Source organism: Prionailurus bengalensis, chromosome D4, assembly GCF_016509475.1.
Source record: "Prionailurus bengalensis isolate Pbe53 chromosome D4, Fcat_Pben_1.1_paternal_pri, whole genome shotgun sequence".
Classification (NCBI taxonomy): domain Eukaryota; kingdom Metazoa; phylum Chordata; class Mammalia; order Carnivora; family Felidae; genus Prionailurus; species Prionailurus bengalensis.
Genome location: NC_057359.1, coordinates 70,765,219 through 70,777,931, shown reverse-complemented (window position 1 = coordinate 70,777,931; position 12,713 = coordinate 70,765,219). Strand labels below are relative to the sequence as shown.

The 12,713-nt window shown below is 41.3% G+C and overlaps 1 protein-coding gene across 1 annotated transcript in view; it reads right to left on the bottom strand.

Moving 5' to 3' along the window:
• The window catches only part of PALM2AKAP2 (PALM2 and AKAP2 fusion), a 448,509-nt gene that overhangs the window by 189,511 nt on the left and 246,285 nt on the right, over positions 1 to 12,713 (bottom strand). The window contains 1 exon segment of the mRNA XM_043566474.1: positions 3,371 to 4,066. Within this exon segment, the coding sequence (XP_043422409.1) occupies positions 3,371 to 4,066 (696 nt within the window).

The following is a 12,713-nucleotide window of genomic DNA, read 5'->3' as shown; positions in this document are numbered from 1 at the left end:
TCCTCCCAGTACCAAGTTATATCACTGGACACTGGCCAATCACTGTTAGAGGCAATTAATTTTGTTTATGGAAAGAATTAATAGAATTATGGGTAAAAGAGGTACAAGGTAAAAAAAAAATTCCCCTTAGTTTGTCCTATTGTACATCAAAGAAAACGGAGTCAAGGATATATGTCATCAAGATTTTTTGGGATATGTAAGGTTAAACTTTACCATTTTAACCATTAAAAGATCTTGAATTCAATGCATTGAAAATCTATTTATAACAAATGAAATACCCCTCCTTCCCCACTTTCTCCTCTTTCCATTTCAAGGGGAACCGATTATAAAATTTTAGAAGAAAATCCAACTAACCATTAGCTCAAAAAGATCATAGTTTGGCAGCTTCATTACTGATTCTCTAATTAGTCTTGCTATGTAAGTCAACACTTACATATTTTTGGAGGGTGCGATGCCATACATAATAAAGTTTTTACAGAGAATGATAGCAAGGAAGACAAAATGTTCTCAATCAAAACACTGAGGATATTTTCATTATGAAGGGTAGTTACTTGTTACTGTAGGTGAGATTATAGGTCTCATCCCATAAAAGCACTGGCTGAGCCTGAGTCCTCCGTTTTTATAGGAAAATGATACAAAATATGCAAACATATGCCATATTCAAACAAACCATTTACTATGGCCACATATCATTTTAATAAAAGTGACATGTCTTACTTTAAACGATTAAATGATAGGCTTTAATGGTAAAAGTACAGACAGACCTCTAATTCATATAATTTGCTAATCCCTATAATAATAATTGATGAATGAAAGTGCAGATTATCATTGGTCTTTTAGATCTCATGTGTAGGGTTGTGGTGAGAGGGGCAGATCATTTTCTTCACCAGGAACTAGCTCACTATGGAAGGACGGGTAGGTCATTTCTGGGAATGCTCTGTCCTCGAAGAAGGACTGTTTCTCAAACAGCAAGCTCACGGGTTCTAAATTCTACCATTGTACTCACTAACTGTGCTTTTAAAAACTTCTATAGAATAGTTTTAATCCCTAAGTGAGTAAAAAAAGATAAGCTATGGTCAACTTTTAGGTTGTTTCTCTATTAAATAAATTATTAAAATAATAGATTGTCCAAACATTCAGACTGTTTTCTTTTTCTATGTCAATAGGTTTATCTGGCAGGTCATGTTCTTTAACATCTAAATAACGTGTATGTGACCACTGACTGAGGAGCGTGAAGCTGAGTGGGGAGATTTCTAGGCAGTAAAACCAGATGTATTCCTAGGTAAGACAGCAGCTTTATACCACTGCAGCTGCTTCAGTGAACCTGAGATTATTTAGAGGGAACCCCCTCAACTATTCCAAAGCAAGCCATTGATGGAATCATCTTAGAAAGCAGAATTTAGCTCCTTCAGTCGTCCCTTCTTGAACTCTTTTGTTTGCTTGTTTACATAGTGGTGATAAAGTGACTCACTTTGTGCTAATTAAAATATAACTATTTGATAAAAATTAACTTTTAACTAAAGTGTCATTTTTTCCCCTGTCCATTGGAATAAATAGAATGTTAAGCCCAGAAATTTAAAATAATAATAGAGTTAGCACTGAGAAAGCTATTTAGAACAAATTTAGCTGGTTCTATTAAGAAATTCTCTGAAGACGACCTTATTTTTTTCTCATCGACTTTCCACAGAAGTTAGCCTTGATGTCGTATGACTTACTGTATGTTTTTAAAAACTATGTTCTACGGAACATAGATAAATTTTGTGAACGATTCACAACAACGCCATGAACACTTGGGCAAATATCTTCAAGTTGCGATATCTCTGTTATTAAAATCATTTAAAATTTTACACCTTTGTTTTATTACTATATTATTATTTTACTAAATTGCTTCCCTTTGGTTTTACTAACCCATGTGGTTGTTTGCTTTGGGAGAATGCTAAGAATTTATTTAAGGAACTGTTCATTGTGTTCTAGAAAAAAAAGAAACAAAAAAAACTCCCTCATCTTTGATGTTCCGAAATCCCCAAAAGTTTAAGAAACATGCCTTAATAGGCAGCTCAGCTATGTGTCACTCAATTGGTACTTGCAGAATGAGTTTAAGTGCTTAACGTGGAGAAGACAGGTCTTTGTTAAACATTTTTTTACATTCTCAAGTTTGTTTTGAGGGCTGGCTAGACCTCCATGGTGACGTCACGGGAAACATTCTCTTTCTCATGGGGACAGAAAGAAAAGAGTCCAGAAGTAAGGCTCTGTAATCAAGCGGGCGGGTGAGATGAACAGGTAAATTCAGTTCCAGCACCGTCCATCCACAATGAAGTGGAAACATGGCAGCGACCACTGTAGGTCAGAAAGACTGGTTTAGAAATAGGGTCACTGCAGAGATACTCCTCAAAATGATCCCTTCGTCGAAAATACATTAACATGATCAGAAAATATCCGTGAAAAAGAAAACAATATAAAAATTGACTTTTTTTTTGAGACAATAGAAGCAAGGCTCATGGATATGCCTAAGTTTAGAGATCACTACTAATGCTCAAAACAATGTCTGTTTCATGTCCTTAGAAAATTAAAAATGGTGCTTCATATATAAAGGGTCCATCAGTTAAGCCGCAGAAAGAGGCAGCTGCCGATGGGCAGGTTACGGAATCAGTCCCTACATTTCAGCCGTGACAAAGCACTGGGTTCTTTTCTTTTCCATCAACTTCATTTCAGTTTTAACAGAAGGAAAGCCATAGATGCACAATACTGTAATCTGGAAGCTTATGTAAGGCAGCAAAAAGCATCACCCTAGATTGAACAGACTAAGTAAGGTCCACTTTTGGCCACACTAGCTACCAGCTAGAGCCAACAGCATTTTGCCACACGAGATATAAAAGCAAAGATCCACAGCAAGGGAGGCAAGGGAGAAGTCAGCGACGTGGTGACGTGTGACTACATTATAGGAACACGCTACAAAATGAAACCCCCGGTACCACTGGGTTCAATTCCAGTCAAGTGAATTAAGGCTACTAGATAACTGGCTGATGTGAAGAGTCCATTCCAATCGAGCAGTAAGAAATCGATTCACTCTCGAAGACACAAGGAAAGGTTTAGAGGAAAAGCAAGTTCTTGGAAAGAATGAAGCAAACACATGCACGCTGTCTCTCAGGTGAGGAAACTGGAGAAAAATGAGAGGGGAAAAATAAGAAAGATCAAAGCAATCCAACTGCAAGGCAAGGCAGGTGTTTGCTTCCAGTTCACAGTATTGCAGTTAGTGGTACAGTGAGGTCTACGTAAGTGGTGGAGAGCACAGAGGCTGCCCAGAAGAAAAGGGAAGAAAGAAGTGGTCACATGACAACACAGCATTGACAGCGCTTTTTCTTTTGGGTACCTGGGGCTGGCTCTGTGGCCAGGCTCTCTTCCTTCCCTTCTGGGGATGAGGGCTCTGTGGTGTCTGAGATTGGCCTCCCGGACACAAGCTCTGCCGCATTCCCATCGATAGTGGACACGTCCGTCACGGTCTTCTCCCTCAATGACTTCTCATCGTCTTCATCAATGAGGACCAATTCAGCCTTGATGGTTTCATCATAGCCTAGCACCTTCTTAGTCTCCTCTTCATCCTCAATATTTTGGTAGCCCATGAAAATCATGGTGACTGGCTGATCCAAGTTTGCCTCCGGCCCTTCCGTGCTGGGAGCTGGGGCCTGCTGCCCTGGGGTCCCGGAAGAATGATCTTTCCTAGACTTATGTACCATTTCTAACTTGGCTTCTTTGCAGAGCATGTGTTCCTTAGGGTGGCTGAGGCTCCCGTCCGCAATCACAGTTCTTTCTGACACGTGCCCTCCTCTGAAGCTTGATTGTCCCGCCTTCTGAATAAGCTCTTCTACATCCTTTGAGCTTAATCTGTGCACTCCATTTTCTACTACAGTGCCTCCTGAGTGCACCTCATACACTACTTTGGTACCGTCATCATAGACTTTGACTCCTCTCTGATGGACCCCCTCTGGGCCAATGGTGGATGTAGAGAGAATCTTGGTCTCTCCTGTTTGTTTGTCTTTCTCCACATTAATTTCCATGGCGTACACAGCTTGAATGAAAACAAGAGAAAGGAAGTGCATGTTACAACAAAAAAAGCCAGTGAATGGTTAATTGCCAAACAGACAAAAAAAAAAGGTTTTGTGCCCTTTCTAGTCTAACTGCCAAGCATCTTGAGTGTTAGAGTTGAGTGCACATTGTGGACAGAGGTGGTTATATATGTATTTGAACACAGAAGCTTAATACACTGGGAAGCCAGGTGTACAGAGTTACTATATCTCAGTGGCACTTATACTTTTAAGGAAGACCTGCTAAAATAAGACCACAAGCGACTGTTTGGATCCAACGTAATGAATTACAGGGAGGCTGGTGACATGCAAGTTTACCTTGATTGAGACCTTACCCTTATCTTATAGGCAATTTTATAGGCCCTGGTTATGAAATACCATAATTCCGAAACCTTGAATCTTTTTCCAATTCTTTCCCCAAGCACTCTACTGTTGTTTTTTTTTCCTGCATTTCCTCTTACTGTTAATGGAGAATAAGAATATGCAAAGGATTTTGCAGGTGGGACCTGGCTATCCTCCACTGTTCGGTAAAACAGGGTGTGTGCAGGAACTGAAGTGACAAAAGCAGTCAGATTCCATGCTCTGAGTACTCCAATCGCTTAGCTAGGTTTCTGAAACACGAACCATTAAAAGAACAAGACAGAGGTAGTGTCATCCTGTGACACTGGAACTCGGGGACAATGACTACAGAAGGCCCCTTCTTCTGCCGTGTGCACAGCACACGAGCCAGGTCCTCGTGATTCTGCCCCATCCATCAACTTCTTTCTCTTTTACTGCCACTACTCAATCTGAGACACCACTTCTGCTCCCCTAGATTACTGGAAGGGCATGCTACCTGCTCTTCCCAATCAGACTAGCCCTCTCCAGCTCATCCCAAACCCCGCTGCCTATCTGGGGCTCCTAAGGACATGCTCTTCCCTGTTCTAGTCTTGTGTGACACTCCATATTTTCAAATCTGTTACACAGAGGCACACATTCTGGATGCCAGGGAACTGACCATGGGTCCCATAAGGCCAACTGTCCCCAGGCACCCTTTCCCTGGATGACCCATGGATACATCAGCCTCCACAGCTTCAAAACTGAATCCACCTTCTCTGAAAATTCCTCCATAGCCTTGGTTTTACATAACACCAGCACCATACAGTATCTCAAGCGAGAAGCCTCAGAATCACACCTGATTTGTCCTTTTCTTCCTAATTTCTTCCATAGCCAAACAATTGTTGTGAGAAATCAATTGCATTTCATACTTCTCCCCTTGTACCTCCTCACCACTGCCTCTATTACCACTGCCTCAGATCAGGCCCCCTTCTGCTCTCTGCATGACAGCTGTGCCCAAGTTCACCTGTCACTTCTCATAGCAGGGGGCAGAAGGGGCCCAAGGTTTGTTTCTGTATTTCCAGAGGAGCAAAGAATGGTTTTATATTTTTAAAATATTATTAAAAGAAAAGGAAGGAAGGAAGGAAGGAAAGTAAAAAAGAAAGAAAGGTAAAGAAAGAAAAGAACATAAAGGAAAAAAGAATTTAAGAAAGAGAAAAGGAAAAAAAAAAGGGAAAAAAAAGAATATGTGCTCCACAACACCTAAAATATTTATAATCAGGCCATTTATAGAAAAAGTCTGCCAACCCTGCTAGCCTATACTCCATTCTGCCCATAGCACCCTCTCCACAAACCCTGTGTTGGTTCCTTGTGTCTTTATAGGATAAATGCCAAATGCCTTAGCTTGGCATATAATTCCCCTTGGAATTTGTCTGCAACTTCCTTTCAAGGCTTGCCTCACAGCCCCTCTCATTCCATGTACACCCCGGCCACAGCAAACTCACTATTCCCAGAATTTAACATCCTTCCCTGCCTGCTGTCTCCCTGCCCAGCCTGCCTTTCCCATGTGGCATCTCTGCTTATGAGTCCTTACCTCTTTCAGAATAACTATAAGCTCCCCAACTATGTTAAGAAGATCCAAATGATCTTTTCAACCTCATGTTCAATGGCTCCCTTTTCCTCTAGCATAATCTAGTAACTGGTGTTACCATCCCACACCTCAACTCCTCCTGCTTTTAAGATTCCCTTCTTTTGAAACGTCCTTCTTTTAAGTTTCTATACATCCAAATACGACCCATCAATGGGTCATCCATCCATCAATGCCCAGTCAGCTGCTTCCTCTTCCAGAAGGTTTCTTTGACTCTTCCATCTCTAAGGCATCCCTCTCTCTTTTTTTAACTTAGTTTTTTTCAGTAATCTCTACCCCCATGATGGGGTATGAACTCACAATCCCCAGATCAAGAGTCTCACACTCTTGCAACTGAGTCAGCCACTGCCCCCTCTCACTCTTCTTAAGAGTCTCTGAACATTTCTAAACCTCTCTGAAGGTGCTTCACACTTTCCACTCAGTAGTATAATTATTTGTGGGAATGCTTTATTAGCTCCATAGAGTTTTAGGATCACTAAAGGCTAGTGTTTTGCCTGACGTCTTTCTATGATTCCCCCCTCCCCACCAGCACCTACCTTGAAGTCTTTTGTATAGAAGGTACCCGATATACACACCTGTGAAACAAACACTACTAATTGAAAAGTCTACTTTGGTTGCCTTAATCTAGTCACAAATACTTTGTATAACACGACACCCATGAAAAGGTACACACAGTAATTAATGTTTGAACTGGTTAAGAAAATAGCAACGATACTGTTCCATCTGCTTGGGTAATAAGATACAGTCTGTTCACAGTTCACACTTAACTAAAAAGATTGTGAAGTCAGATCCAATGCTTGATTTTCATCATGTCCATTTTGAAAGTTTCACTTATTCAGCACAAAGATCTTGAGTTTCCTTCAGTGACACAGTGAGAGGCCAACCGATCTTTGTCATTTCAGAAGCACATGGGCTCACACAATGATGGTGATGTCAAGAGAAATATTTGTCTTAGTTATTTCCTGATTTTCCACAAAGCGTGTCACCAGAGAAACAGAATAGGCATTTAAAATTCTGCACGGACTCCAAAGCCTCTTCTTTAAATATTACACTTATAATTTAAAAAGCACCATTTTGGGTTATTATGTCCTATTACTATTAAAACACTCACGGGACATATTTGTAAATAAGGATGGTACTAATGATTGCCAGTTATAGGTACAATATCTAATTATCCATCCAGTAATATGTGAACAAAACGACACCTTGATCTGTAATCAGTACAGAATATGGAACAAAACATTTTCATATCCATATGTGATCGGATACAAATTATTAACATGGGAATCTTTAGAGATGTCTTTCTTCTTTTGCCCACCAATGAGAATGCTGTCATTGTTGATCCAATCTTCCTCTCTCCGTCATCTTAACCCCCAACCCTCATTTTGTCTTTGCCTGTTCCTGGATTCAAAGACTGGACAGAAAAGACGATGAGAAGTTCTGTGCTCGAACAGCTAAGTAGACACACACACAATAGAGTTGAGAAAGAAGGAATTCAGAAGGAGAGCTCATAAAATCTGTGTGCAATATGGATGGAGAGGGAACATTTTTGTGGCAGTGGAGGGGATATGCAGAGGAAAGAAAAGGAAACGTAAGAAATGCTTCCAGTGGGGATATGAATTGGATTCCTTTTCACATCCTTCAGGAAAAACAGGTAAAGAACAGAGTTTCTCTTTAGTTTTGTTCTAGTTTTGTTTTGTTTTTGTTCTTGTTCTTGTTCTTGTGTGTGATTTTAAACTGTATTTTGTTAAATGTGCTGTGGCCCTGGGACTGAACCACGTGTGGCATGGTTTCATTAGGGTTACATATTCATATCTACATTTTCATGTTGTACACTGTTCTTGCAATATCTCTAGAATATGGGGGTAGAACATCTGAAAACATTTTGCTCATAAAATAAACCTAAGTATGTTATGCCATAAAATACAATATCCATCCATATTTCCTCCCTCAGATAAAACAAGGCTTCAAAAGAAACAGATTTCTAGCAGGTTTTGTCAGGGTCCAGCCTCACATGCTTTGTCTCCATCTCTCTCCTCTTAGGATGGGATACTTAGGTGAGCACTTTGAGAAGCTCTTGCTTCACACAAAGGCTCAGACTTCATGGATACCCATATGAGAATATTATCAGACATTCAGAAAACCACACAGGAGGCATGAACGTTTATCTTAAACGTGTTGTTGATGAGCAAGCATTGTTATTTTGCTCTAGTTCTCAGCCAATAATATTTCAAATGTGAACCAGGGTGGATATGAACCAGTAGGAAAATGAGACTTACATGTTAAATTTGACATTTTATTTTCGATGCCATGCACACAATTTAAACAACTCTCCCGCTTGTTACTGCCAAGTCGTGTTTACCAGAGGTCTCTCAATTACGTCATGCTCTCATGTCTAACCACAAAAAATACCCCCTGCTCTTCCCTCCTCTTCCCTCCTCTTCCCTCAAGCTTCCCCGTGCCGCGGGGGTAACAGGACAATCTGTGTAGTGACGAGGGCCCAGTGCTCAGCTTATTGGAAAAAAAAAAAAAAGGAAGGGGTGCTGCTGAGGGGCAGAGGCTTTCTGTGAAGCCCCTGAAAGAGATTTTGAGAGAGCCCCATGGACATACAAGAAAGTATGTGAAGAAAAGCTCTCTGAAATTTCCTGAAGGAGCGTTCTGGAGAGAAAAAAGAAAGGAGACAGTCTGATTGTAGTTCCAGTGATAGGAGGACTGAAATCTGGAAGTATGTTTTTACAAAAATGATAGATTGCTGATTTCCCGACATGACATACTGATGACAATAAGTTTGGAGGGTTTAAAGCATTTGTGCAATTCTTTCCAAGGACCTAGACAGGGGAGTGAGTAGATACTCATTTTGTCAGTGAAGAATAAGAACCAAAGCAGTAACTTTCTGCAAAGGGATACAAGTGAATGATGGAATGGCACTTTGATGTTGGCTTTACTAGGTTCTTGCTCCCCCATGGCTCTCTGGTCAATAAGGAGAATCTTGAAGAGGCAGAGGCGGTCTAATGGGGGTTGATAATACTAGACTCCAGGTGCTGAAAACAGCCAGGTGTGGACTAGAAGGGACTAGTATCTTCCCTGGGTAAGACACTTGCCGAAAAACCAGGGCAAGGGTGGGCTGTGAAGCTGTTCTGGTCTGGCATGCTGCGGAGCCCAAAGACATGGGTCTGGGAAGCAGAGAATGCTTGATTCCAGTTCAAACTTATTCCCATGGCTCTATGTACTCTTTTGTTCCTAGTTACCATTAGCTTTGGTAAAGAGAAGGCAGCTCTAAAGACTATAAGGAGCCTAGGGAAAAGGAAACAAGAACACCCAACACAAGTGACGTGGGGCTGACAAATCACATGATTCCATTTCAGACACAAGCCAAGAGCATACCAAACAAGACAGTGTGTTCCATGAGGATGGAAAACTCAATCATGTCACATCCCTTGACTCATCAGGGTTCTCCCAGCTCACTTGTTTTGACCCACTGTGATCAGTGGGAGGAGGTAGAAGGCCGAAGGTCCACATGTAAAGTATAAAATGACACCGCCCACTGTCATTAGTCAGTAAGATGGGAGGTATTGGGGAAAGGGAGGAAGACACTTGGTCTAAATTCCTATTGAGGTGACACCGTGTCTTTGGACCTCACTTTTCCCATTTGTACAATGAAGGATATCCAACTTTGATATCCTGTGGCGCTGTAAACAGCCTGTGTGCCTTGTGACCCAATGATGTATAAAGTATGTTAGGAGGGCAACAGACAGCCAGACCATGACTGTTACCCAGAAGTGAACATCCAGTAGCTGACATCGTACTGGGAATGTAGAAGAGAAATGGTGCACATGCTTGGCTTATTGAGTGAATGCACATACATGCAATCTTCTCCTGCTGGCCTATGAGCACGCATATACATATATGCTCGTACCTTCTCTTGAGGATGGAAATACAAAACTGGCTATCATAATGGCAAAATAACAGTGAAAGTGAGAAAACTGATTCAGAGTGGATTTTCCCTCTCATCCCAACATTTAGGCAATCTCTAACTTCAAAAACCAGTAATCAAAAATTTCTTGGAATAATTGTTTTCCCGGATACCTTAGTATTAACAAAAGTAAGTCAGCAAAGTTGTGATATCATGGATAACAAGAGCAAAAGCCAATTTCCTATATCTGATTTTGCTCCTACCTTCTTGGTCAAGAAGGACGGTTTTCAGTCCAAAAAGTGCCAGAAAGAATACCACTAAGAGCGAAATGAAGCCCAGATGGGTGGAGAAGATTGGAAAAAAATAAAGCACCCAGGGATATAAATGCGCTCGGTGCTTCAGACCCAGGGATCAGTTCCCTTATCAATAAATGTGTCTTAAGAATCTTACACACTGGGACGGGGGGGTGGCGGGGGGCAGGCCTGGGTGGCTCAGTGGGTTAAACATCCGACTCTTGGTTTAGTCTCAGGTCATGATCTCATGGTTTGTAAATTCAAGTCCCACATTAGGCTCCGTGCTGACAGTACAGAGCCTGCTTGGGATTCTCTCTCTCCCTCTCTCTCTCTGCTCCTGCCTGTCCCCCCCATCCCCACTTGCTCTCTCTGTCGCTCTCTAAAAATTAAATAAACTTAAAAAAAAAAAGAATCTTATACACTGGGAAAGGTGTGGAGGCAGACATCCAAAGTTCTGATTTTAAAAAATAGAAGGAAGGAATTACATAAACTATGTAGCAGTAGCTTGAGATCATGGCTGGCTAAATTCTGAAGTTCATTTTCAAAGAGCAGAGACCACCAAGAACCAGGGAGGATTCATCAGGCAGAAGGTATACAGATTAATCTCGTTTTCTTTTTGTTCTAGTTCTTTATAGACAATTTAGGCAAAGCCAGAGACACAGCACATCTGGGTCATCATCAAGTCCCTTATATTCCTGTGAACAAGACAGAAATATGTGCCTTTGGGTGTCAAGACAATTGTCAGAACTTGTTACTCGTTAAATGATCATGCCCCACACATGTCTACTTAGGGTTCTCAAGGGCCAGGAGACCCCAACAGTATGTCACAGGCCTCTGACTTTGGATCTAATTGTGCAATGTTTTCATCAATGCGATGATGAAAAATAATGGAAGCTTACTTTTCAGATCTGAGATGATACCAAATAGAGAAGAAAAGCAAGGTTGTGAGGTGCTAAAATTAATAGCTGTGAAGACCCCAACAACAGAGAAGATCTATTTTTAAAACTGTTAAATCCTTTATTCAGATGGAAATCTGATATAGAAATACAATATAAACCCAAGGACAGAGGAGCTTCTGTGTCTGAAATGGGAGAGAACACCTGAGCCCTGACTCTCAAATCCCCTTACACCATTCCCTCCTCTACTTTTCAAGAAGCCTCCTCAGTGACCCCCCAAGGGGCTCCTGACACTTACATGGGGCAATCTAACATGAAGAAATTTAACAATCACATCAAATCTACAAAGGGCAGATAGCTCATCCTTACTTTTGCCTTTTGAGATAATGAAATAAAGAACTTTGTAGGTTCTCTGAGCAGGTGAAGCCATATGTGCACAATTAGAGGAAACAGACTACATGTTTCAACGGCAATGATTCTGGAACTACGACTACACAGGATAAAGGGAATAAGGATGAGCAGTGGCACATGTCAAACGACTCTGAGGCTTTACTTTAGAACCTGAACCTGAAAGGCTATGGCACCATCGAAGTGAGTCATATGGTCTGTGGCTTCACGCTCTGGGCTGGGGGGGAGATCAGCCCAGCCAAGAGTGCATGGAGCAGCTCTGAGCACTGCAGCTCAGGAAGATGAGAGACAAAGTGAGGAGTGTTCAGAGGGGAGGGACAAGGATGGCGGAGGGTGTCAAGGGCATGTAGAGTGGGGATCTGGGAAAGACCAGAAAATGACAGTCATTTTCAAATAGTTAAAGGGAAATCAACTTGGGTTTGCTCTGAGTGGCTCCAGGTGGCAGGATAAGGACCAACGGGGGGAGATGGAGGCAGACGAATGATAGCTCCATCAGAGGAAGGAGTTCCCCAGGGTCAGAACCAATTAGAATGAGCTGCCTGGAGGGACACTAAGCTCCAATAACAGAGGTGTGTGACTGTGTCTGAGGACCTCTTTGGAGGGCGGCTATACCCTGGCTTCCATGTTTGACTGGAATAGACGCCACCTAATTCTAAAAGCAATGATGCTAAATAAATCCCCATTTATACACAATCCTGAACTTCCCAAACTCCAAACAACAAGAATATTGAGTAATGACAAGTGACATATATTAAAATGGCCCCAAGATTATGCAAAGTTTCCAAAAGGATGTTCATAAAGCAAGATGGATCATATCTAGGAAAAAGAATTCTAGTGGTGAGTGCCATTATTTGGTATGCTATCCATGCTCTGTATCGTCACTATTGGCCATAAATGATCATGAATCTGGACACTCCATTCCAAAAGCAGTCTAGACAAAGGAGTTAACCACATCAAATGCGATTCCAGCCACAATTCTGCTCGTATATATTTCCACAGTTAGATGTATCTATGCAAATTTGTTCTTCAGTAATAAACAAAAGTACACATAAACTTGTTTTTGAAGATTCTCATCACATAATACTTTTTTTGGAAAGTGCATTTGCCATTGGATCACTGTATTTCTGCAGCATCTTCAACTATGAAGGAAGTTAGGTT